This window comes from Salvelinus alpinus, chromosome 36 (genome assembly GCF_045679555.1).
Source record: "Salvelinus alpinus chromosome 36, SLU_Salpinus.1, whole genome shotgun sequence".
Lineage (NCBI taxonomy): Eukaryota > Metazoa > Chordata > Actinopteri > Salmoniformes > Salmonidae > Salvelinus > Salvelinus alpinus.
Genome location: NC_092121.1, coordinates 6,371,710 through 6,396,733, shown reverse-complemented (window position 1 = coordinate 6,396,733; position 25,024 = coordinate 6,371,710). Strand labels below are relative to the sequence as shown.

The following is a 25,024-nucleotide window of genomic DNA, read 5'->3' as shown; positions in this document are numbered from 1 at the left end:
GTTCTCTCCGCGTGGTCCAGGTGGACCCCACTGTGCCTGGCAGTATCCACATGACCCGCCCTTGTAGCTTTGTCTCGTTAGCAGAGACTCTTCCTGTCTCTGTTGAATGTGGTGTTATAGGAACTTCATGTTCTCTTTCTCTCCCTTTCTCCATACCGTCTCCCTTCCCTCCTATTCCCTTTACACCCCCCCCCCCCCCCTTCTCTTTCTGTGTGTAGAAGCGGTACCAGGCAGTGTATGACTATGCTGCAGCCGATGAGGACGAGGTGGGCTTCCTGGAGGGAGACGTGATCGTAGACGCGCAGGTGATCGACGAGGGCTGGATGTATGGCCGTGTGGAGCGCACTGGCCAGCAGGGCATGCTGCCTGCTAACTATGTGGAGGCCATCTGATCTGAGAGAGAGAGAAGTGGGAGTGGGGGGGGAGAGAAGCAAGTGAAAAGCCCAGTGCCATCTCATCTTAATGCCGCTTTCTATTTCTTTCACCCGTTCTCTGACCTGTCCTGTAAGACCCCCTCTTCCTCCCCTATCTCTCCTTTCCAACCTCCCCCGGTGTACCCTTGGTCTGCTTTCCTCCCATAGACAGGCTCCCTCTCTGTCTCTCTGTCTGAATGTCTGTCTGCCTTGTCTGTCTCTGTCTGTGCTGCCGTCTGTCTAAATGTGTCTGCCTGTCTCTGTCCCAATTCTTCGGTCCACTAAGTGCTGTCCCAAGTGGAATTTAAGTCTTACTGAAGTATCATACCTCCATCTATATATATATATATATATATATATATACACACATGTCAGGGGTCATACAGTGTATCACAACTGTCCTAGCTACAGCACTTCATATTCCAGCAAACTATGACACAAAACGATATGAACCCTTCCCCCACCTCGTCAATCAAGTTGCCATGACGGCAGAGAACTGAGGCCAATGTGGTCCTGAGGAAATGAGTTTGGAATGTGGGTGTGGCATCTTCAGAAGTTTTTTTTTTCTTTTTTCTTCTTCTTCTTTCCCATTTTTGAAACTGTCTGAAATTGGCCTAACTGGAAGCTCAGTGTAGAATGTTACTGTATCTGGGCAGTTAGAACTAAGCTTGAACATTTGACTTATGTACATTCCATTAACCATCAATACCCCATTGTTGTCGCATCAGCCAGTCAGTGAGCAGTCTACAGTATCAGTCTTACCAGAGAGGTCTTATATATTTCTATATTACTACACATGCGCATTTATCAATATTACTTATCTGTTCCCTCACCTGTCTTACCCTGTCCTGCACTGCATTGTGGGTATTGTTCTGAAACTAAACTGGAATCCTATCTTAACTGAAGAGCACCTCCTGCCCATGCCTTGTACCTCAAGTTCAGGCATTTTAAGTGCAGGAGGGATCAGGGACGAGTTAGTTAGGGGACGTGGTTACAATCATCTTACAATCATGTCATCACCTTAGTCAGTGGGTGTGAAGATATTCCTCATTCTTGCTGTCTCCCGCTCGCAGCCTCAAATGCCTTCCGACAGTCTTACAGGAAGATGAGTGACGTGATGGTTATGGTTGGAGGGGGTTTGGGGAGAGAGGGGGCGGGATCAGGCCAGGCCCTGCCCCCTATTCCAAGATGACCAACATCCGAGTTGATCGATCGTAAGCGCGAAGGCCAAACACAATTCTCAAAACAATTCTGTATTGTGAATCTTCTTTTTCTTTTCTTTTGTTCGGTTGTTTAACATTCCAATCCTTATGAGAAGTGTTGAACGGAGGTCAGAAATCCAGGCTGTGGTAAATGTTAGTGTTTCTATTTCATATCATGCTGTGTTTTTTGTTGTTTTTTTGTTATTGTAAGAGGCTTATTCTAAAAATGTCAATGTATCAAATACGTTTCAGAAATAAAACGGCAACTCGATTGATGAGCCAATAAGGCACGCTAGTTTGTCTAGACGTGTGCGTGTGCTGGGTTAGCAATCCCACAGATTTAGATTCATGGGGTAAATCAACCTTCAACCTCCCGGGTTATGTTTTTGCCAGATAATCGTCAACCCAATTTTCCTGTTTTATTGTGCAAACTCGTGACTGGACTATCTCACCCAGTTCTCTTGTCCTTGTAACTCTTGAGAAGTGGACAGCGATGTTCTGGAGTGCCACTGGCTCATGAATATTCACATGCTCATTAATGAGCAGTTGTCATGGCGCGTAGTAACATTAGGCCCGCCCTCTCACCTGCGTTAGAGATATTTCTGACACTCTACGGGCGGACTTTCCCTACCAAATATAGTGGCGAACCTGTGTTCCTTTGTTGCACGGAAAACGTAGAAATGTTATGCAACAATGACTTAACTGTCATAGTAGTAGCTACGAGATCCGTCTGGCTGTCCTATCATGGGCAGATAATTCCAGTGACCACGATCGTTGTACATTCCATGTCCTAAGGGACCGCGTGAGGCTTGGAGAGGGACGTGGTTTCAGTAGAGGGTGAACTCTACTTCCTCCTTGACCTCTGTTACTTCTCACTTTCCCACCCTACTGTTTCTTTCTCTTCACTGTGACGGTCACAGATGAGGGGGACAACATGGGATTGAAAGTAATGTTCACCTTTTATGAAAACAATACTCTCCCCACGTAGTTTGATGATATTGTACAGTTGTTTTGGGTTATAGGTCATGGTGCTGGGGGAAGGGGCTTTGCCTGCAGACTAAAGATGTAGTGTGGAATGATTTGATTTAATGAGGTGAGGGGCAGTATAAAGGGTAAACACTACCCATTTGAATACCCGTGTGGTGGAACGTGTTGGACAATAAGTAGGTGTTGACCGTTCATATCATTTTTGTCTTCAACTTTTGGAATGTGATGAGTTATAACAATGTTTTAAATGAATTGGAATGAACACAACGCACACCTCAACCTGACTAGATAATCAGATTGCCATGCAGATTTAAAGGTAAGTCTAGGCCTGCATTTAGCATCTAAGACCTCTTTACTTGTGACAACTGGACGTTTTTAAACTCATACACTGTATGAAGGGCAGTTTTGGGGCCGAGCTATTGGAAGTCTCATTGTTTTTGCTTCAGTAACCGAATAAAGAGTGAGGAGGAAGAAGAGGCAGTTTGGCTTGAAGTGAATAGAGTGCTCTTTGAGTTTTTATGAATTTGGATTGCCTTGTACAGTATCTGAAGTCGATGCCTCTCAAAAGAAAATTGCCTTGGCTACTTGGAGGCTTTGGTGTGTTTTACAGATGGGGAATAAACCAAGCCCACGTTGGCTGCCACAGCTGTTTTTCCTTCGCATTGAAGTGATGTGGATTTGTTTTAGTTGCTAGGTAGACTTAGGAGGGAGGTGAATGACGGTGATGGTTGATTGGCGGGAAACGAATCCGAAGTGGCCAAAGACGAGACAATGGTGTTTGTGTGACTGGAGTGATGATAGACCACAGTGGCAAGGCATAGACATTTACTGTACCATGTTATAGTCTGTATGGGGTTAGGGGAGGGGGAGAGATGCTGTTAACACATACTACTACCCCCCCCCCCCAACCTGAGAGAGGGGGAGCAAGGAAAGAAGTTGAATCTGCCAGGAGACCAATATGCTCCTCGGCTTTGGTATCACTCCTGAACTCTGCTGTATCATATCTCATATCATCACCTTGTTCTCCTCCCCCAATGTGGTCCTATCAGTCCTATGGCCAAGAGTCCTCCAACCTTCTACCCCAATTAAAGACTCCTATGTCCTATGCTTCTGATGAATCAATCATTCCCTGCTTTTGTATGATACTGGTATATAAAATCACATCAACCAAACACTGACCTAGCATTCAGACCGATGTTGTGCATCCATCAAAAAAATGATTTTGTTTTGTTATTCCTATTTTTTAACATGCATATATTGACATTCTTTTAAAAAAAACAGACTCCAGTTGAATTTAAGGACCTGAGAAAAGCATAATGTTGCCCTGTTACAGCACTTCGAATTGTACTTAAACATTCTACAGATTCAATAAAATGTCATTTTTACTCAGTAGCGTCCAGTATTATTTGCTTCCTTCAGTGAAAAATGCTTCCTCATTCGTTGTGATTACTTGGCTATATGACTACGAGTTTGCTGAACGCAGATTGTATGTCTTAAACGTATATGGGACTGGGCCCTTAGCGTTAAACAAGGGACATATTTATTTTTGCTATGTCCCACCCTGGTTTTAATGTCTACGGGTATGCTTCCACGCGTGAAATATTATACAACATATCTGACGGGAGGGGTTTCATGTAGGGAAGAGATTATTCTGGTCCGGCTATTTCCGGAATCCGCCGATCTGCGCCGGTGTTGAGGCTGCCTATTTCTTCGTCGTGTGTTCCTGCGATACATCTGCATCCTCCGTTTCTGGCATTCTCATCATGTTGGACATTTTAATGTTGATGTTTTTCGCCATCATGGGACTCGTTTTCCTATCCTACATCATTTACATGTTATGATGTGTGTCCGGATTTTGGTCCCAGCCGGTGGACGGGCCGGAGATGTGGCGAGCCTCTCCTGCATCCGCGGTACCCATCGCTGACAATGGTAAACAGCGCACACAGATTAACACGTTTTATAGTAAGAATTCTGTATAGCTGTATTGCAAGAAGTCAGCCTCTTATGCTCTGTAGTTATTGAATTATAGATGTAACATTGAACAGATAATTTAGTCTTTCATTTTGTGTGTGTGTATATAACATTGCTGAAACATTGATGGGCAAATAATATTTGAGTATAATATGAAACCAGTGTTTGTAGTCAGCTTTATGATACGGAAATATTACTTCATACTGTTAGAATTCTTTCCACCTGTATTTATCTTCTTTCACTTATGAAGCAATATTAATGGTTATTAAGGTGCTGTGAACTCCCTTTACCACGTGTCCCTTGGGATATAAATAAAAGGAAAGCGTAACACAGACGGGGAGCATAATAAATGTGACATCTGTGCATCCTGCTGCATTTCTGTCCCAGGGAGGAGTGCTCTTCTACATGGAGGAGAAGGTGGGCTTTTACTGCCACTCTGGAGGAAATGAAGATGGCCAATCAGAGGGGGAAGACCTTGTAGGACACAGACTGGCAGCCGATGGACACTTCCCCTCTGTGTAGATTCAGCCAACCTACTATGATGACCCGCTCGAGATCGGGTCTCCTGTACCCTAGTAGGCTCCAATTGGCAACCCCTGTACCCTACGCTCCATCCCTTCTGACTCTTCTAAAATTATTATCTGTGTGTAAAATGGATATGAGTTAGTAAGGATGTAAAGCTATAAGGAGTAAGGTTGTATTGCAGTAGTATTGTTTGTGCCTATTTGACTACACCGTGAGGGTTAACACTAACCCCCAAACTGTGCAATGTACAATATCTCCATGTTAAGTGCATGGTTTTGTGTTAGGCTGTATAAATAAGTCCCAATGAACTTTGATTGCTATTATCTTCTTAGTCATAGTGGTTTTCTATGAACATGCTGAGATGCTCTTGATTGACCTCTACTTGATATGTCTTGAAACAGGAATATATCCTCTCTGCCCTTTAACAGCTATTAGCAACAGTCAGACAGAGATTTATATTGACATGGCAGTACTAACAAAAAATGTATACATTAAAAGTATTAATAAGAATCGTGTTAGGGGAGAGAGATTGTCTTACGTCTGAGCTAAACTGTTTGTCAGGAGCTCTGTTGTCCTGGAAGAGAGGAATTCCATCTAATTATTGCATTAAATTGATAGGATCCGGAAGTAACTCACACATCATCACTGTTGGCACTGTAATCATGAATGACTGATTTATCTTAAACAGTATTGATAACAGTTGAGTCGTCCACACACTGAATGCATGTTTTTATCCCTCAGATTCATCACTGCAGTTAGTTTTTCTCTCACAAAACACAAGTGTTATATTTATCAGAGCCAAGGCAAATGGCGATAGTTTTGTGTTAAGCAAATAAAGATTTGTACACGGAAACCTGGCTAGCTTTATTTCACTTCAAAATGTGCGTAGGTGTTCGAGAGGGAGTGAATCATTCGTAGGATTTTTAAAAAAAATTTAAAGCCTACATTTTGAAGGTTTGAGTACAGAAGAAACAAGATCGCAAGCCAGCTGGACCTCGTGTCAGTTGCATTCAAGAGGGAATGTTTGTGCACATACAGTGCACAAAACATTAGGAACACGTTTCTAAGATTGAGTTGCACCCCATTTTGCCCTCTAAACAGCTTCGATTCGTTAGGGCTTGGACTCTACAATGTGTCGAATGCATTCCACAGGGATGCTGGCCCGTGTTGACTCCAATGCTTCCCACAGTTGTGTCGAGTTGGCTGGATGTCCTTTGGGCCGTGGAACATTCTTGACACACATGGGAAGCTGTTGAGAGTGAAAAACCCAGCAGCGTTGCAGTTCTTGACACACTCAAACCGTTGTGCCCGTCACCTACTACTATACCCCATTCAAAGGCGCTTCAATCCCATGCATTTGACCCAGTTCAGTTTTTAGAAATAAGTATTTCAAAATATGTTCAAATATTTTCAAATACTTCTGTAGAAGTAGTTGATTCGGCAGCCTTGCATTAATAGGACATTCTCAAATACACTGAATATATGTATTTAAATAACAAATTCTTCAATACACATGTATTTGAACCCTGGTCTGAATCCTATTGTCTGGTGTTGGTGGTCTCTCTGTGACGACATGGCAGCTAAAACAGAGGTACGGGTGTGTATCTCAATTGGCACCGCATTCCCTTTATTGTCGTGCACTACTTTTAATAGGGTGCCATTTGGGACGTACCCACAGACGAGCTCAAAGGCAGGATTTTCTTAATTTGATCTAATTCACTAGTACTGTATTTTATCAGCTCACTAAGTGATCTTGCATTTCTCATCTCATATGTATCTACTGTATTTTATACTATTCTATGGTATCTTAGTCAGTTCCGCTCTGACATTGCTCGTCCATATGTATGTAGTCTTCCTTCCTACTTAGAATTGTGTGTATTGGGTATATGTTGTGTAATTTGTTAGATATTTCTTGTTAGATATTGCTGCACTGTCGGAGCCTGAAGCACAAGCATTTCGCTACACCCGCAAAAACATCTGCTAATCACATGTATGCGACCGATAAAATGTGATTTGAAAATAGCTGTGCAGCGAAGCTCCCCATCCAACCTGACAGAGCTTGAGAGGATCTGCAGAGAGAAATGGGAGAAACTCCCCAAATACAGGTGTGCCAAGCTTGTAGAGTCATACCCAAGAAGACTCGACGCTGTAATCGCTGCCAAAGATGCTTCAACAAAGTACTGAGTAAAAGGTCTCAATACTTATGTAAATGTTTTTATTTTTATAAATTTGCACAAATGTCTAAACCTGTTTTTGCTTCAACATTATGGGGTATTGTGTGTAGGTTGATGAGGGGAAAAATACAATTTCATCCATTTTAGAACTAGGCTGCAACGTAACAAAATTTGTAAAAAGTCAAGGGGTCTGAATACTTTCCGAATGCACTGTATATCAAAGATGGTGAATAAATGAAGATGTCGCATAAATGTTTTTTTCCCCCCAATGAAAGAAATGGTCATGGTTCCTGTCTAAGTATGCGTTCTCTCTTTCGCGTGAGCTGTGACCTGACGTGGGAAAGCATATGCTCAAGATGGTCACGTGAGAGAGAATGCCCACTTACGCAGACAGGAACCATGACAATTTTCTTCAATGGGAAACTGCCCAATAACAGCTAGCTCTGGCCTGCTTATTTCTAATGTGTGGAGGCTCATCGAGGCTATTCAACTCTAAGGGCCAATCCAAGGAAATGTAAATATCTTCGCAATATATATAAGCTAACAAAACACACCAAAACTGACAAGGTGCATACTGATCAGTAAAGTAAAGAGGCTAACAATCAATAACACTCCCTTTCTTCTGCACAGTTCTCTCACAGTGAGAAACAAACAATAGGACACAAAAGTGTCTCAACACGGTCTCCTGTGTGAACAACATCCAAAGAACAAGTCAGTTAGTGTGATATACACTGAGTGTACAAAACATTAGGAACACCTGCTCTTTCTATGACAGACTGACCAGGTGAATCAAGGTGAACGTTATGATCCCTTATTGATGTCACCTGTTAAATCCACTTCAATCAGTGTAGATTTGGCGGAGGAGACCGGTTAAATCAATTTGGGCAAGACAAAATATTTAAGTGGCTTTGAAAGAGGTATGGTAGTAGGTTTGAGTGTGTCAAACTGCAACGTTGCTGGGTTTTTCACGCTCAACAGTTTCCCGTGTGTATCAAGAATGGTCCACCACCCAAAGGACATCCAGCCAACTTGACACTGTGGGAAGCATTGGAGTCAACATGGGCCTCCCTTTACGGTCTTAAACTGGTCTTGAATGTACATCAAACAAAAGGATTGACCAGAGCTCGCAATCAGCCAGAGAAGGTTAGCATCGTCACATCTGGTGGTTTATCCATTGAAAAAGTGTCATCCGACAAATACCTAGGTATATGGTTGGATGACAAGTTGTCCTTTAAAGTTCATATGGATAATCTTGTGTGGACGCTTAAAATTGAAATTGGGTTTTTATTTTCGTAATAAGGCTTGCTTCCCGCTTATGGCTAGAAAGAAAACTTGTTCAGGCCACTTTTCTCTCTGTAATTGATTATGGCGACTTGTTGTATATGCATGCAGCCTCCTCTGTTCTACAGAGACTGGACTCTGTTTATCATGCATCCTTGTGCTTTATTACAAATGCTAAGTCACTCACCCACCATTGCACCTTGTACCAAATGGTGGGTTGGACCTCACTTTGTATGTGCAGAAAGCTACATTTTGTATGTGTTTACCCTTTTGGGTAAACTCCCTCTTTACCTCTGAAGTCTGGTCTCCTTCACCACCAGCAGTTACCATACCCGGACTGCTAGGTGGTTCCTACTTTAAAGTCTACCGGACATTTACAGTATTAGGCAAGACTGCCTTCTCGTCTTGTGCACCAGAGACATGGAATAGACCACAATCCATCCTTCATCTAGATATGTTAGTGCCACTGAATGAATTTACATTTTTGATGGAAGACTCCGTTACAGAGGAGTGTAAATGCTTTTTTTTAGGCTGGATCATGTTGTTGAATTGTTGTATGTTTGAATTCTGTAAAGTATTGATTGTTGCTGCCTTCTTGGCAGGTCTCCCTTGAAAAAGAGACTCTGGGTCTCAGTGGGCTCTTCCTTGTTAAGTAAAGGTTAATTACATTTTTTTAAATTAGGGTGAGGTTATGGTTTGGGGAGGTTATTGGAGCCCGAGCCTTGCACTGATGGTCAGGATAAAGATGAGTCTGGTATTTTTGGAGAAAGTAGACACCCGCCTTTTGGCTGATCAACATGTGGATTCAGGTTGGGTGAAAACATAATTGGGTGCTGTGGAGTCAGTGAAGGTAACCAGAGGTGGGTTTGTAATAATTGTTTGTGTTTCTGTCCGTCACAGGGAGCGGGCACTCCGCAACACACAAATAGGGACAAGAGCGGTGACTTGTTTTTCCCTCAAGAACATGGCGCCATTGAAAGGAGTGATTGCTGGGGTAGCGGTAAATGTGAAGGTGGACCAGATGAAGGGGAAGATTCCCGGTGTTTGTGATGCTCGTCGTTTGGTGCGACGCAGACAGAGTGGCGTGAGTTTTGATGTTGAGTCTTTGCCCTACAAAGTGATGTTAGGATATTTCAGTTATCCCGTATGAGCTTATGGGCATGTGGCAGCAGTGTGTGGGAGGTAGGTTCCTAGGTGTGAGAAGTGTGCAGAAGGGCGTGAGACAAAGGAATACGTAGTATTGTGGAAAGAAGCGCTATGTGTTAAATGTAGATGTGCCTATGGTGCTGAGGATGAGAAGTGTCCGGTGCGAGAGAGGCAGGTTGAGGTTACCAGGGTTAGAGTAGTGCAGATTGTGTCGTATGCTGAGGCAGTGAAGAAAATAGAGGAGGATGGGTCAAAGGTGAGGGATCCGTGTGAGTAGGAGATCTGTGTCAGCAGAGGTATAGACCAACGAGTGATATAAGTTTGGCTTCTTAGCGTTTATAGCAATGGTTGTCAACTGTACCGCAGGGATGGAACGTAAAATCGCAGAAAATATAGGTTGTGGTGGCAGCCGCAGAGAAGTATTTGGGTGAAGGAGATTTGACTTCAGAAGAGTTACAGGGTGTGTTGAGTGGTGGTCTCTCGTCCTCCGTTGGCCTGGGCTAGGAACAGATAGGGTTAAATCGTGGAATTGAGTTATTAATGAGTGTAGGGTTAGATGGCAGGGTCGTTTTTATACTTGTATCATGTTTTGTTGTTGTTGCGTAAAGTATAAGGGATTTATACCCGGTCTAGTTGGTGGCGGTAATGCAGCATATATTGGACGCCAACCGGCGTTGCACCTCACTGGAGAAGAAGCTAACGTTAGCTCGCGCTGGTCATCTACTGTATTTAGGTCAGCTGCAATGCTTGCTAGAATTCAATTTCCTCCATGAACGAAGCAAACTATCTAACTAGCTACCAACCTAGAAAATAGTGATTTATAGCAAGAAAGTGGTGTTGGTGATTTTATATAAACGGAGTATATTCATTAGATAAGCTAGTACGGCGGTGGTCTGCATTGTTTATTATGGGTTCTCGAGTTCAGCTTTCCGATTCTCTTCCCGAGCTACCAGAAAGGCTTTGTTTATAAACATTCTGATTTGGTTTGTACTAGACTGGGTCATCGTCACTTCTGGATGTATAACTTATGATGATAAACCATCTGGTTAGAACCATCTGCTCTTACCATGATAAACAGATTTCCCAATCTTCTCTTTCTCTTCTTCATCTTTAATGTTGACATTCATTCTGAGTGTTAGACTGTAGTCTTCCAGCTTCACTGATGCCATTTCTGGATCCAGGGGTGAATTCATTCATCGGAATCCGTAGCAAAACGTTTGGTCTGTAGCAAAACATTTTGCAACAGAAACCGTTTACGCGAGGAAGCAAACGGAAAGAAACAAGAGGGACCTATCTGAATTTGTCGAAAATAATAGAATCTCATGTTTCCGTTGCAAAACGTTTTCCGTTTGGATAAACGGGTTCAGTTGTAAAACATTTTGCAACCGACAATGTTTTGCTACGGAATCCGATTTATGAATACACCCTTCTCCTGCAAACAGTAATCTCAGTTACCCAGAAGTACATTATCGCGGAATTACACGTAGAATCTGCCCACGAGACATTATGCATAAGTGTTTGCAACAGGAGGCTTGTAGTAATGCTGGGGCGGAATAATTTGAACGGTATCAAATACAGCAAAAACATAGTTTCCATGTATTTTATGCCATTCCATTTGCTCCTGTCCGGCCATTATTAGCCGTTCTCCCCTAAATATTGTCCACTGGTGTTTGCCCTCACTGTCAATCTGGAAACACTGGATAGGAGCCCAGTCCAGGGGTGCGTTCAGTTTGTTTAAACGTTTGCTACGTTGCGTGACTGTTTATACTGAACGAAACGTTTCCCCAAAACGTTCAACCCACAACCCAACCCCCCGTTTTTCAACTGATCATTTAGAACAGTTCCGTTTAATTGAACGTTGCGCACCGTTTTGTCGTACTAAACGCAGCCCTGAATAGACATTTGAGTTCAATCTCTTGGTCCTCCCCTGGGCGTGCTGTATCCCATCCCACTTTATGCACCATCACATTTTTAACAATTGCTGCCTAAAATGCTGTGGTACCTGCTTGCTGTGGCGCTTACTAACACAATGGTCGCGTTCCCCTGCTCAGACGTTGCATGAATCAACCAATGGTTGCGTGCCACATCATCGACTGTGCTATCGACTGACAGATTCCTATAACATGTGATGTGGTTAGCTGATACGTAAAATACCTATCCAGGCTTCATAAGATCTGGCAGGCGTCAGCAACGCCTGGGCAGAGGAACGCGCCCAGTAGGAGAGGTTGTGGTAGACCTGAGCCATCACAGGTGAGTTCACATCTCTTTCACTCTGGGTATCGATATCAATGACCCCCCCCCCCCTCCCTTCAAAAGGACCATCAATACACAGAGTTTTACAAGACTATTTAGATAATCAACTGGGCATTTCAACAGCCTGGCCCTCATTATAGACCTGGACATATATTGTTTTACCTGGCCACTGTTTCAAATGCTAACTTTTTAGCATTTGTGGCACAAAGTCAATAGTAGAGGACGTTAGCATTTTTGCGCTTCATGTCCACATCATCCTAAAGTATTGTAGCGATCCGCGCTATATGAGCGACATTACATCTCCGACCAAGTGGGTTAACCCTATTGGCCCGATGCGTAGGATGTTTAAGTTTCACGCCAGCAACCCAGATTCACTTCCTTGCCCCGTAGTTTGCTACATTGGTGTCAGAAGTGGGATAGCGGGCATGTTAGGGGACTGACTAGTTGAAGCTTGGGGACTTGCTTTCCCCGTTCGGAAAGGGGCAGTGTAGGGATCCTCCCTATATGAACCATGTTACAATTCTCACAAAGTGGATTAACGTTATTGGCACGATGTATAGGGTGCTTACCTTTCACGCTAGCGACCCGGGTTCACTCCACAGCCCTGCTGTTTGCCTCAGTATCTAAAGATTTATTGTGTAACTCAACAAAGTTACTTATGGACGATAAAGCGTGGATTGCTGTCATACCTTGTCCAAAGACTGCTTACAAGATAAGGAAACCAATATGTCATTTTATCATATGGGTGAACTATCCCTTTAATGTTATTTAGGCTATCCAGTTTTCTTGAAGAAAATCATGTTTCAACTTTTTTAACAAAACAATAAGCACATTTATCCTCCCCTTCTCCCACCCACTTATCCCCCTCTCATCCCCCACTCATCCCCCACTCCCTCATCTGTCCGTTTTAATGGCATTGGCACTCAAGGCTTATCAGAACTGGTTCTCACAGACAGACAATACATAATAGCAGTATACTATAGATGATATACGGTCCTCAAATCCAAATTTGGACCTCGAAGCCAGTTCTACTGCTTCTTTTCATTCTTCCCCTCTAATTTTAGACGGGTTTAGATCTGGGACACCATATGGGTGCAATTCATTATCAGTTAAAGAGAAAAGCAGCAGTATTCCGGACCTCATAGGCCAGGGTCTGGGAATGAGGGATTATCACTCAAGGGGTGGGATACATCCCAATAGTCTTATAGTGGCCTTCTCTCTTTGTCTCCTCTCCTTAATTTGTACTGCTCTGAAAACACAGGACAGGTAGCATCAACATGGTGGATGGGAATTTGTTCTCACCTATCTCGGTATTTCACACAGGCATTGTGTGAGCTGAGATGCTGCACAGTTAATGACGACAGATCCTGCCACGTAGGCAGTGCAACTGTTATTTGTGGTGCTGGCGACATCTTGTGGTTGGCTCATGTAAATCCAATCGCAACCGCAATATAAACACAATATGTAAAGTGTTGGTCCCATGTTTCATGAGCTAAAATAAAAGATCACAGAAATTCATAAGAATTTCATATGAAATTTACTCCACCAATCAGGCTTTTATTGTAGAGTGGCCAGATGGAAGCCACTCCTCAGTAAAAGGCACATGACAGCCCAATTTGAGTTTTCCAAAAGGCACCTAAAGGAGAAACAAGATTCTCTGGTCTGATTAAACCAAGATTGAACTCTTTGGCCTGAATGCCAAGCGTCACATCTGGTAGAAACCTGGCACCATCCCTACGGTGAAGCATGGTGGTGGCAGCATGCTGTGGGGATGTTTTTCAGCGGCAGGGACTGGGAGACTAGTCAGGATCGAGGGAAAGATGAACAGAGCAAAGTACAGAGATCCTTGATGAAAACCTGCTCCAGAGCACTCAGGACCTCAGACTGGGGTGAAGGTTCACCTTCCAACAGGACAACGACCCTAAGCACACAGCCAAGACAGCGCGGGAGTGGAAAATATATTCTATATTTGAGATTTTTCAAAGTAGCCACCCTTTGCCTTGACGACAGCTTTGCACACTCTTGGCATTCTTTCAACCAGCTTCACCTGGAATGCTTTCCCAACAGTCTTGAAGGAGTTCGCACATATACTGAGCACTTGTTGGCTGCTTTTACTTCACAAATTGGTCCAACTCATCCCAAACCATTTCAATTGGGTTGAGGTCGGTGATTGTTGAGGTCGGTGATTGTGGAGGCCAGGTCATCTGATGCAGCACTCCATCACTCTCCTTCTTGGTCAAATAGCCCTTACACAGCCTGGAGGTGTGTTGAGTCATTGTTCTGTTGAAAAACAAATGCTAGTCCCACTGAGCGCAAACCAGATGAGATGGCGCAAAATGCTGTGGTAGCCATGCTGGTTAAGTGTGCCTTGAATTCTAAATAAATCACGGACCGTGTCACCAGCAAAGCACCCCCACACCATCACACCACCTCCTCCATGCTTCACGGTGGGAACCACACATGCGGAGAACCTCTGTTCACCTACTCTGCGTCTCGAAAGACACAACGGTTAGAACCAAAAATCTCAAATTTGGACACATCAGACCAAAGGACAGATTTCCACTGGTATAATGTGCATTGCTCATGTTTCTTGGCCCAAGCAAGTCTCTTCTTCTTATTGGTGTCCTTTAGTAGTGGTTCCTTGCAGCAATTCGACCATGAAGGCCTGATTCATGCAGTCTCCTTTGAACAGTTAATGTTGAGATGTGTCTGTGAAGCAGTTATTTGGGCTGCAATCTGAGGTGCAATTAAATCCAATGAACCTATCCTCTGTAGCAGAGGTAACTCTGGGTCTTCCTTTCCTCTGGCGGTCCTCATGAGAGCCAGTTTCATCATAGCGCTTGATGATTTTTGCGGCTGCAATTTTTTTTCCCTGATTGACTGACCTTCCTGTCTTAAAGTAATGATGGACTGTCGTTTCTCTTCTTTTGTTTGACCTATTCTTGCCACAATCTGTATACCAACCCTACGTTGTCGCAACACAACTGATTGGTTCAAATGCATTAAGAAGGAAAGAAATTCCACAAATTAACTTTTAACCAGACACACCTGTTAATTGAAATGCATTCCAGGTGACTACCTCGTGAAGCTGGTAGAGAGAATGCCAAGAGTGTGCAAAGCTGTCACCAAGGCAAAGGGTGGCTACATTGAAGAATCTCAAATATAAAATATATTTTGATTTGTTTAACACCTTTTTTGGTGACCACATGATATGTGTTATTTCATAGTTTTGTTTTAATGTAGAAAATAGTAAAGATAAAGAAAAATTCATGAATGAATAGGTGTGTCCAAACTTTTGACTTGTACTGTATGTAAATGTGATATTTCATTTTTTTATATAAATGTGCACAAATTTCTAAACGTTTTTTTGATTCGTCATTATGGGGTATTGTGTGCCGATTGGTGAGGGGAAAAAACGATATAATCAATTTTAGAAGAAGGCTGTAACGTAACAGAATGTGGAAAAAGTCAAGTAGAGTTCAAATTCATGTATTGGCCTAGCATGACAATGGCACCCAAGATGATAATACCATATTTGGATACATTTCAAATGCAATGTTAAACCAGAATGTATATTCAGATACTGCAGAAATTCGGTAGATTGGTCTTTTTATGTCAACAGCCCGAATTATAGGCCCATACAAAAACAATTGAGTTCAACATTCACCACCTAGACAGGTTTAATGCAGTACCCGAAGTATCCAGTAGGTGTCCCGCTCTACTCAGATAATACGTAGCCATACACATCAAAGTCAATGTAATCATAGATAATTATTCCATGATAATACCGCGTCTGTTAGAGCCAATTGAAAACTATGAGTATGTCAGAGGTCTAGGAAGACCAAAATTCCCCTGCTCTGATGCCATATTCTTCTACTGTATTCCATCTTTTGATTTGTGGTAACATTATTGCTCAATGGCATTGGTGCTTCTATTTCATAATTTGAACACAATCATAACATAATTACAACTCTTGTTGAATAAAGGCAATATTATCTTGGTTGTTGTAGCTCTAATTTTATCCGTCTATTCAACAGATGATGGTGACTGTCAGAAATCAGCCCACAGGACTGAGAGCACCAGAGTCTCTAGAATCTTCGTCCCTAATTTTACACAAGGTCAATCAGTTTTAAAGACTGTATTATTGCATATTGAGGGGGTATAATACATTTCCATTCGATTATAATCTTGCCTATTTATTTGCTATTTTTTCTGGATGGTCTGAATCCCTACTTGCAGCACCACTGTCTTCTTCTCAAACTACATTATCAGCTTTTAGCCCAATAAAGGTACGTTTTTTACCCTGGTACCCCCTCTACCTCCTTCAGCCACTACTAAAGTTTCCCCCTGATATGGCCATGCCCAGCCAGTCCCACTCTGTCAAATATTCTGCATTCCACCGCTGATAATAAAATCTACCACTCTCACTGCAACAATACCCCTGCTGTTCTATCTTAGAAAGGCGGTAGCTCACACATACACACACACACACACACACACACTTCTCAGTTCAAACAGGAATATTGGAATGACAAGATCAAATGAAATTGCGGCTCTCCGAACACTGTCGACGTTGTTCATTAGGATAAAGAAGGTATAGAGAGAGAAGCATTACTGACAATCCACCCTTCCATACAGAGACAAATAACCAAGACGAAAAGAAAGTAGGCCACATCTTTTTTAAATGCTGTTTGATGCCCCCAATCGTTGTCTCCCCTACTCTCGCCCCCTAGTCCCCTCGGCTCACCCCTAGCTAGCATAATATCTATCACACAGTAATCCAGGCAGCAGGTCACAGCTATGTTATGTGTCAGTTGAATCAGAATAAGCCAGAACAGGTGCCGTTTTGTTTTTCAGATGTGGACAGACCGTGGATTCCCCCTGCTTACCAGATTAGCCCATGGTGTTTTTATGTGTAGGATGATTGAGTGGGCTATACATGTGTTTCATGCAGTGTTGTGGCTGATATAGAAAATGTGGAGTTTGGCATACAAATTGATTGAATGATGGTATTTATGCATGGTATGATCACAATGGCCCCCATGGCATTGAGAGAGAGAACTTTTGTTCATTCGGTTAATTTTTAAAAATATTTTATTGTTTATCTCACTTTTGTTTATTATCTACTTCACTTGCTTTGGCAATGTTAACATATGTCTCCCATGCCTATAAAGCCCTTGAATTGAATTGAGCGAGAGGGGTGGGGGATATAGCAGCAAGGGGAAAAGGAGGAGGGAGGAGTAATACAATAGAGGAGGAGAGGGAAGGGGAGGGAGATAGACAGAGCAGAGAAAGAAAAAGAAGTGGAGAAGAAAGGAGAGAGAGAGAGAGAGAGAGCGTTTGTGTTTAAGTTTAGCCATAGCCTTCAGTGAGTTGTCCAGTTCCTGTTGTTGAGGGGTGGGGGGGAGGGAAACTATGGAAGATGTGTTTTTCCTGACTGACCAAGAATGACCGTGTGTGCCTCTGTGTTTACATGTTTGTGTATATTCCCATGTCCTGTAGGTAGACAAACAGTTGACCCTTACTCCCTATATCACTTTCCCTGTCTGTATGTGGCAATGCATCACTAAACATTTGTGAGGGAAGCACCATGAAAAACATGCATTCCTTAAAGAGGCACAGGGATCCCTGTAGCCCTCCCCTGCTCTCCCCTTTCCCCCAATCACAGTACCAGGACTACATGTCCCAACATGCTCCCCCCTTGCAGTGGGTCATACATCCTGCCAATGGTTTTGTACCAGGAGACCTCTGGTTGGTGTATTCTATGGCAACTTTGGTTTTCACAGAGGCATTAGCTGGACAGCTGGCAGAGGGTCCCTCAGACCTCTACCAGGAGTCACATGGTCTGGCCCGACCAACCCCTTTCCTCACTCCTCTCTCGCCCCCCTCCCTTCTACTCTCTCATTTGCTCATTCTGGCTCTGTGTCGCGAGAGGGGGAGGGGAGGAGGGAAGTGGAGAGAAAGAGGAGGGAGGGAAGAGGAGGAAGGGGGCAGCAACAGAGGGGGAGTCGAGGCGAGAGAAAGAGAGCGGGAGACCTCTCCCTGTGCAATTCTGCTATCAGTGAGAGAGGTGAAGATTCCACACACGCCCTGTTTCCCACTGCAGCTCCACGGAAACAAGCAGAACGACAGAAAACAGAGGAAGGACAGGAGAGGAGCGACTGGCAGGATAAACACAGGCTGTCAGAGCCACAGAGAGGAGGGAGAAGGAGCGAGGTATAGACAGGGAGAATCATGCCTCTCCAGAGGGTCGCAGCCGCCCGCTGCTTGGCTGCCTTGCCTATTTGAGGAGAGGAGGATCGCAGTTGGGAATACTGAGCCAAGAACGCCGAAGGAGAGCCAAGGAGACGCCGGTGATTCTGTACCATGAGCGGGAACAGGAGGAGGGAGGAGGCTCACTGAAAACATGGACCAGGTGAGGAGAGGAAGGGAGGAGCAGAGGGACAGGGAAATGCCGCGTAGTACCTACACACACAATACACATACCTTACACACACTAAACACACAGTAGACCCTCTGATTCATTCATAACATCCACCACCCCACCTATTTCCGTCCCAACACCCCTGGCCACCGGGTAAAAACAAACAGCACAGCATGCTTCTTCTCTGCCGCTACTACCATATCTGATCCCCCCTGATACTGCTGCCGGTCTCCGTCAGGCTGAGGGGCGGTGGGGTGCCGGGCCGGGGGGAGGGAGCCACCGGGTGTGCCTGTCGTCAAACAGCCACCACCAGAAACCAGGCCTCTAGAGGGTTGACAATACCACTCAATACTATGTATTTTTCTCCCAGATTTGTACTGTGATCAACAATACACAGGAGAGAGATGACTTGCTTTGGCAATGTAAACATATGTTTGCCGTGCCAATGAAGCCCTTTTGGATTGAACTGGAGGGAGAGAGACAGGGGTGTGGCTGTGGCTAAGCAGGCATCCTTGATGATCTCTCTTAACCAGATCCCTGTAATTAGCACCGTGTCACATTATCAGTTAGCATGGAGGGGATGGCAACGCTAATCAGGGCTTGAATACGGTCGTATGCGTCACTGTGTGTGTAACCCATTGACTTTAAGGAGGGTGTCACGGTGAGGACGCCATGCAACAGGGCTCTCTGAGGAGGATGCGCAGACAGAGGGGAGTAGAGAGTAGATGGATAGAGATGAGCAAACGCTCTCTCTGAGCTATCCAACCAGGACCACAAGTTCACTCATAAAAAGAGTTTACTCACCGGTGTGTACTTGTTCTCCTATAATGATCAGGACCCCGGTGTCCTAACAATTCACCCGAATGTCCTGGAAAGGTAGGAGAACAATAACCTTCCTGGAAAAGTCTGGACTTTTTTCAGGTCCTGAATTTGTTCAAATGCTATTTTAAGCTTAAGGGTTACGTTTAGCGGTGAGGGTTTTGGGGGCTAGGGTTAGGTGACGGGGTAGGGTTACGGAAAATATGATTTTTAACGGTTAAACATTTTGACACCCCAAAAAGTCCTACAATTTTACGAAAACAAAGGTGTGTGTGTGTGTGTGGTGTGTGTGTGTGTGTGTGATGACCCCTTTCTATGGGGTCATCATGGTACATGCATTGTCTGTGACAGTGTGTTTCTATCTGTGTCAGCGGCCCTATGACAGTTTGTATGTCATCAGCCTGATACGTGTCAGTGCATCACCTGTTCCTGTGCTCTCTCCGCTTGTTTGCCTTCTGCTCCATAGGGATGGTGTGAGAATGAGACATAGGGAGAAAGCACTACATTATTCTATAGGATAGCATAATACAATGTGTGGCTGTGTAATTATTGGTGTCCAATGTTTCCATTTCAATGTTGCAAATGTCTAGATGTGTCCGCAAACATACAATTAAGCAATAAGGCCCGGGGGGGTGTGGTATATGGCTAATGTAGCCTAGTGGTTAGAGCGTTGGACTAGTAACCGAAAGGTTGCAAGATCGAACCCCCAAGCTGAAAAGGTAAAAATCTGTCGTTCTGCCCCTGAGCAAGGCAGTTAACCCACTGTTCCTAGGCCGTCGTTGAAAATAAGAATTTGTTCTTAACTGACTTGCCTAGTTAAATAAATGTAAAATAAATATACCACAGCTAAGGGCTGTTCATAAGCACAACGAAACGCGGAGTGCCTAGATACAGCCCTTAGCCGTGGTATATTAGCCATATACCATAAATCCCTGAGGCGCCTTAATGCTATTATAAACTGGTTACAAACATAATTCAAAATAAATGTTTTGTCATACCCATGGTATATGGTCTCAAATACCACAGCTTTCAGCCAATCAGCATTATGGGCTCGAAACACCCAGTTTATAAAAGTCCATAAATACATGTTTGTAGGCTACATGTCATATACACTGAGTGTACAAAACATCATCAACACCTGCTCTTTCCATGACAGCTTTCATCTGGTCAGTCTATGATCCCTTATTGATGCCACTTGTTAAATTCACTTCAGTCAGTGTAAATGAAGGTAAGGAGACAGGTTAAAGAAGGATTTTTAAGCTATGAGACAATTGAGACATGGATTGTGTATGTGTGCCATTCAGAGATTGAATAGGCAAGACAAAAGATTAAAGTGCCTTTTGAATGGGGTATGGTAGTCTGTGCCAGGGGCACTGGTTTGTGTCAAGAACTGCAACACTGCTGGGATTTTCACGCTCAACAGTTTACCATGTGTATCAAGAATGGTACACCACCCAAAGGACATCCAGCCAACTTGACACAACTGTAGGAAGCATTGGAGTCAACATGGGCCAGCATCCCTGTGGAACACTTTCGACACCTTGTAGAGTCCATGCCCCGACGAATTGAGGCTGTTCTTAGGGCGAAAGGGGGGAGGGGTGCAACTCAATATTAGGAAGGTGTTCTTAATGTTTGGTACGCTCAGTGTACGCGTGTGGGCTAGATGTGTGGTACTATGTTTTCTGCTGGCATTCACACATTTGGAGGCGTTTACATGAGCTGTCGTCTGTTTGCATCCACGCCGTAATGACCTGAGGGTGGATGCAGCAGTAGAGATCGGGGAAAGGTCCACCTATGACCCAGCCTTTACCTTGTCATCAGGTAGCCTCCATCACCCCATTAGGGCTTACAGTATAGTCACCTCATACACTTCTATGGCCTTGTCCCTGTCCAGTTGGGGCCTGTGCTTGGCTGAGGTTGATGAGACTGATGTTAGGCTGGACTCTGTAGTCTGGTTGTATCTGATGTTAGGCTGGACTCTGTAGTCTGGTTGTATCTGATGTTAGGCTGGACTCTGTAGTCTGGTTGTATCTGATGTTAGGCTGGACTCTGTAGTCTGGTTGTATCTGATGTTAAGCTGGACTCTGTAGTCTGGTTGTATCTGATGTTAGGCTTGACTCTGTAGTCTGGTTGTATCTGATGTTAGGCTGGACTCTGTAGTCTGGTTGTATTCATGTTAGGCTGGACTCTGTAGTCTGGTTGTACTCATGTTAGGCTGGACTCTATAGTCTGGTTGTACTCATGTTAGGCTGGACTCTATAGTCTGGTTGTACTCATGTTAGGCTGGACTCTATAGTCTGGTTGTATCAATCAATCAATCAATCATATTTATTTATAAAGCCCAGCTGATCAGCTGATGTCACAAAGTGCTGTACAGAAACCCAGCCTAAAACCCCAAACAACAAGCAGTGCAGGTGTAGAAGCACAGTGGCTAGGAAAAACTCCCTAGAAAGGCCAGAACCTAGGAAGAAACCTAGAGAGGAACCAGGCTATGAGGGGTGGCCAGTCCTCTTCTGGCTGTGCCAGGTGGAGATTATAACAGAACATGGCCAAGATGTTCAAATGTTCATAGATGACCAGCAGGTTCAAATAATAATAATAATAATAATCACAGTGGTTGTAGAGGGTGCAACAGGTCAGCACCTCAGGAGTAAATGTCAGTTGGCTTTTCATAGCCGATCACTCAGAGTATCTCTACCGCTCCTGCTGTCTCTAGAGAGTTGAAAACACATCCGGGGAACAGGTCAGGGTTCCATAGCCGCAGGCAGAACAGTTGAACCTGGAGCAGCAGCACAACCAGGTGGACTGGGGACAGCAAGGAGTCATCAAGCCAGGTAGTCCTGAGGCATGGTCCTAGGGCTCATGTCCTCAGAGAGAGAGAGAAAGAAAGAAAGAGAGAAAGAAAGAGAAAGAATTAGAGAGAGCATACTTAAATTCACACAGGACACTGGATAAGACAGGATAAATACTCCAGATATAACAGACTGACCCTAGCCCCCCGACACATAAACTACTGCAGCATAAATACTGGAGGCTGAGACAGGAGGGGTCGGGAGACACTGTGGCCCCGTCCGACGATACCCCCAGACAGGGCCAAACAGGCAGGATCTAACCCCACCCACTTTGCCAAAGCACAGCCGTCACACCACTAGAGGGATACCTTCAACCACCAACTTACCATCCTGAGACAAGGCCGAGTATAGCTCACAAAGATCTCCCCCACGGCACAACCCAAGGGGGGGCGCCAACCTGGACAGGAAGATCACGTCAGTGACTCAACCCACTCAAGTGACACACCCCTCCTAGGGACGGCATGGAATAGCACCAGTAAGCCAGTGACTCAGCCCCTGTAATAGGGCTTGAGGCAGAGAATCCCAGTGGAGAGAGGGGAACCGGCCAGGCAGAGACAGCAAGGGTGGTTCGTTGCTCCAGTGCCTTTCCGTTCACCATACTCCTGGGCCAGACTACACTCAATCATAGGACCTACTGAAGAGATGAGTCTTCAATAAAGACTTAAAGGTTGAGACCGAGTCTGCGTCTCTCACATGGATGGGCAGACCATTCCATAAAAATGGAGCTCTATAGGAGAAAGCCCTGCCTCCAGCTGTTTGCTTAGAAACTCTAGGGACAGTAAGGAGGCCTGCGCCTTGTGACCGTAGCGTACGTGTAGGTAGGTACGGCAGGACCAAATCGGAAAGATAGGTAGGAGCAAGCCAATGTAATGCTTTGTAGGTTAGCAGTAAAACCTTGAACCTTGTATCTAATGTTAGGCTGTATTCTGGTTGTATCTGATGTTAGGCTGGAGGCAGCCCAGGGACGCAGCAGACTAGCTGCTAGGACCTGAAAGGGTGCTGAATGAGTAGGAGGAGAGGAAAGCTGTCTGGGAGATGGCAAGGAGCACAGGCACAAGTCCCTTCTCTTCTCTCCCCCAGACAGTGTATCCCCTGGTCATTGATTACCTCATCCCCCATTCTACCCCTCCTCTCCCGAGGTGGTGTGTGTGTGGTTGTAAACAACATGTTTTAGGGTGGCTACTCTTCACCCCCTCCCCACGTCAGGGTGAATGATTCATAGGAACCGCTGGGGGACAACTGCTCTGCGTTTCAAATGGCACCCTATTCCCTTTATAGTGCACTATTTTTGACCCAAAAAGGGTCAAGGGAATAGGGTTCCATTTGGGATGCTGCCGTGGTGTACTTACCATGCCCATCCTGTCAGTCTGCCAAGGTGACGCCAGCCCCCCACTCTAGTAGAGGTGACATCATCACTACCTGCCAGCATCCGTGTATGTGTGTGCGTGAGAGCGTCCGATTTAATTGTGTGTTTGTGTGTGTGTGTGTGTGCACGCACGTGTGTTCCATTTGTTAGCCTAGTTTCTCATTTCAGAGATTGGCCTGGGGCAATCACACAGCGTGCTTCTGTACTGTGTCCCACGCAGAAGAGAGAGCTTCTCGCTATGGGGTCATACCACTTTACATGTACAACAGCAGAGCTTAGTACTACAGTGTTTGCATCAGTGGCTTACACTGACCACGGTGCAGCAAACAGGAAACAATACTATTTATAAGAGTCTAAACTGAGAAATGCTGACATGACATGGCCTTGGTGCGGAGCTCGGCTCTGATGTCATTGTCATGGATAGTCTGTTTTTTGATGTAATTCAATGATGTGTCAATTCTATTTCTACATTCTATGTGTACTTTTCTTTGTGATGGGCTGTCTCTTCAGTTGCATGGGTGTGGAGATTGAGATGACATTGGACATTTTAGTGTTTACTGTTGGTCTCTTTTTCTGTTTCTCTCTCTTACACACACACACACACACACTGTCACGTTCTGACCTTTATTTTCCCTTGTTTTGTCTTTATTTAGTATGGTCAGGGCGTGAGTTGGGGTGGGCAGTCTATGTTATTTGTTTCTATGTTTAGGTTTGTTGAATTAGCCTGATATGGTTCTCAATCAGAGGCAGGTGTTTTGCATTGTCTCTGATTGGGAGCCATATTTAGGTTGCCTGTTTTCACTGTTGGTTTGTGGGTGTTTGTCTTCCGTGTCAGTGTTTGTTCGGTTAGATTCTCTTTGTTATTTTGTTTTGTGTAGTGTTCAGTTTTTTATAATAAAACATGGACACTTACCACTGCGTTTTGGTCCGATCCCTGCTACACCTCTTCAGACGAAGAGAAGGAAATCAGCCGTTACACACACACACACACACACACAGGTATACACACACACACACACACACACACACACAGGTATACACACACACACGTACACACATTTCCATGAGTGAGTGATAAGGAGGGCAGTGGCCCACAGAGGGACAGGAAGAGGCTGGTTATGTAAAGAGTGTGTGTGAACAGATCGAGGACAGGCAGCGGTGAAGGGCTAGTGCAACACTCCTCCCTCCCCGGCAGGAGGAGACGTATCTGTGTTTGATGTTTTGCCCTGAGAGCAGAGGCCGCACAGGACACTTTACCCCATACGCATCGTCGGTGCTCCTCGGTAAGTGTGTGTGTGTCTGTATGCATGTGTGTAAAGTGTACTCTCTTCACTCTGCACGCTCTGCACTGAGAATGAGAACCCTGCCTGGGGGCACGCGGCTGCACAGCCAGACCCACTGTAATGCACCATTGGTAGGGAGAACCAGGCAGGCAGGGCAATCAATAGTCATTTAGCGAGACCTCAGTGAACCCTGTGGGCTCTGCTCAGCTCCGCTCAGGTCTGATCAGGGCTGTGGCTGTGCATGTCAATCCCAGCTCAACCTGCCCTCAGAGCTGGAGCTGGTTGAGGCTGCTCGTAGGCTATAACAGCCTCCGCTCTTCTGAGAAGG

At 44.6% G+C, this 25,024-nt stretch overlaps 2 protein-coding genes and 1 long non-coding RNA gene across 3 annotated transcripts in view; all 3 read left to right on the top strand.

The window, feature by feature from the left end:
• Positions 1–3,991, top strand: part of LOC139565285 (LIM and SH3 domain protein 1-like) — a 36,056-nt gene extending 32,065 nt beyond the window's left edge. The window contains exon 7 of the mRNA XM_071385486.1: positions 219–3,991. Within this exon, the coding sequence (XP_071241587.1) occupies positions 219–392 (174 nt within the window). The 3' untranslated portion in view covers positions 393–3,991. The remainder of the gene's footprint in view (positions 1–218) is intronic.
• A 279-nt stretch (positions 3,992–4,270) lies between these two features.
• Positions 4,271–5,951, top strand: LOC139565286 (uncharacterized). Its single transcript, XR_011672885.1, has 2 exons — positions 4,271–4,531; positions 4,961–5,951. It is a non-coding gene; the product is annotated as an uncharacterized lncRNA (long non-coding RNA).
• Positions 5,952–17,955: 12,004 nt separating this feature from the next.
• LOC139565046 (rho GTPase-activating protein 23-like) overlaps positions 17,956–25,024 on the top strand; it is a 126,125-nt gene continuing 119,056 nt past the window's right edge. Inside the window, exon 1 of the mRNA XM_071385066.1 lies at positions 17,956–18,367. Within this exon, the coding sequence (XP_071241167.1) occupies positions 18,359–18,367 (9 nt within the window). The 5' untranslated portion in view covers positions 17,956–18,358. The remainder of the gene's footprint in view (positions 18,368–25,024) is intronic.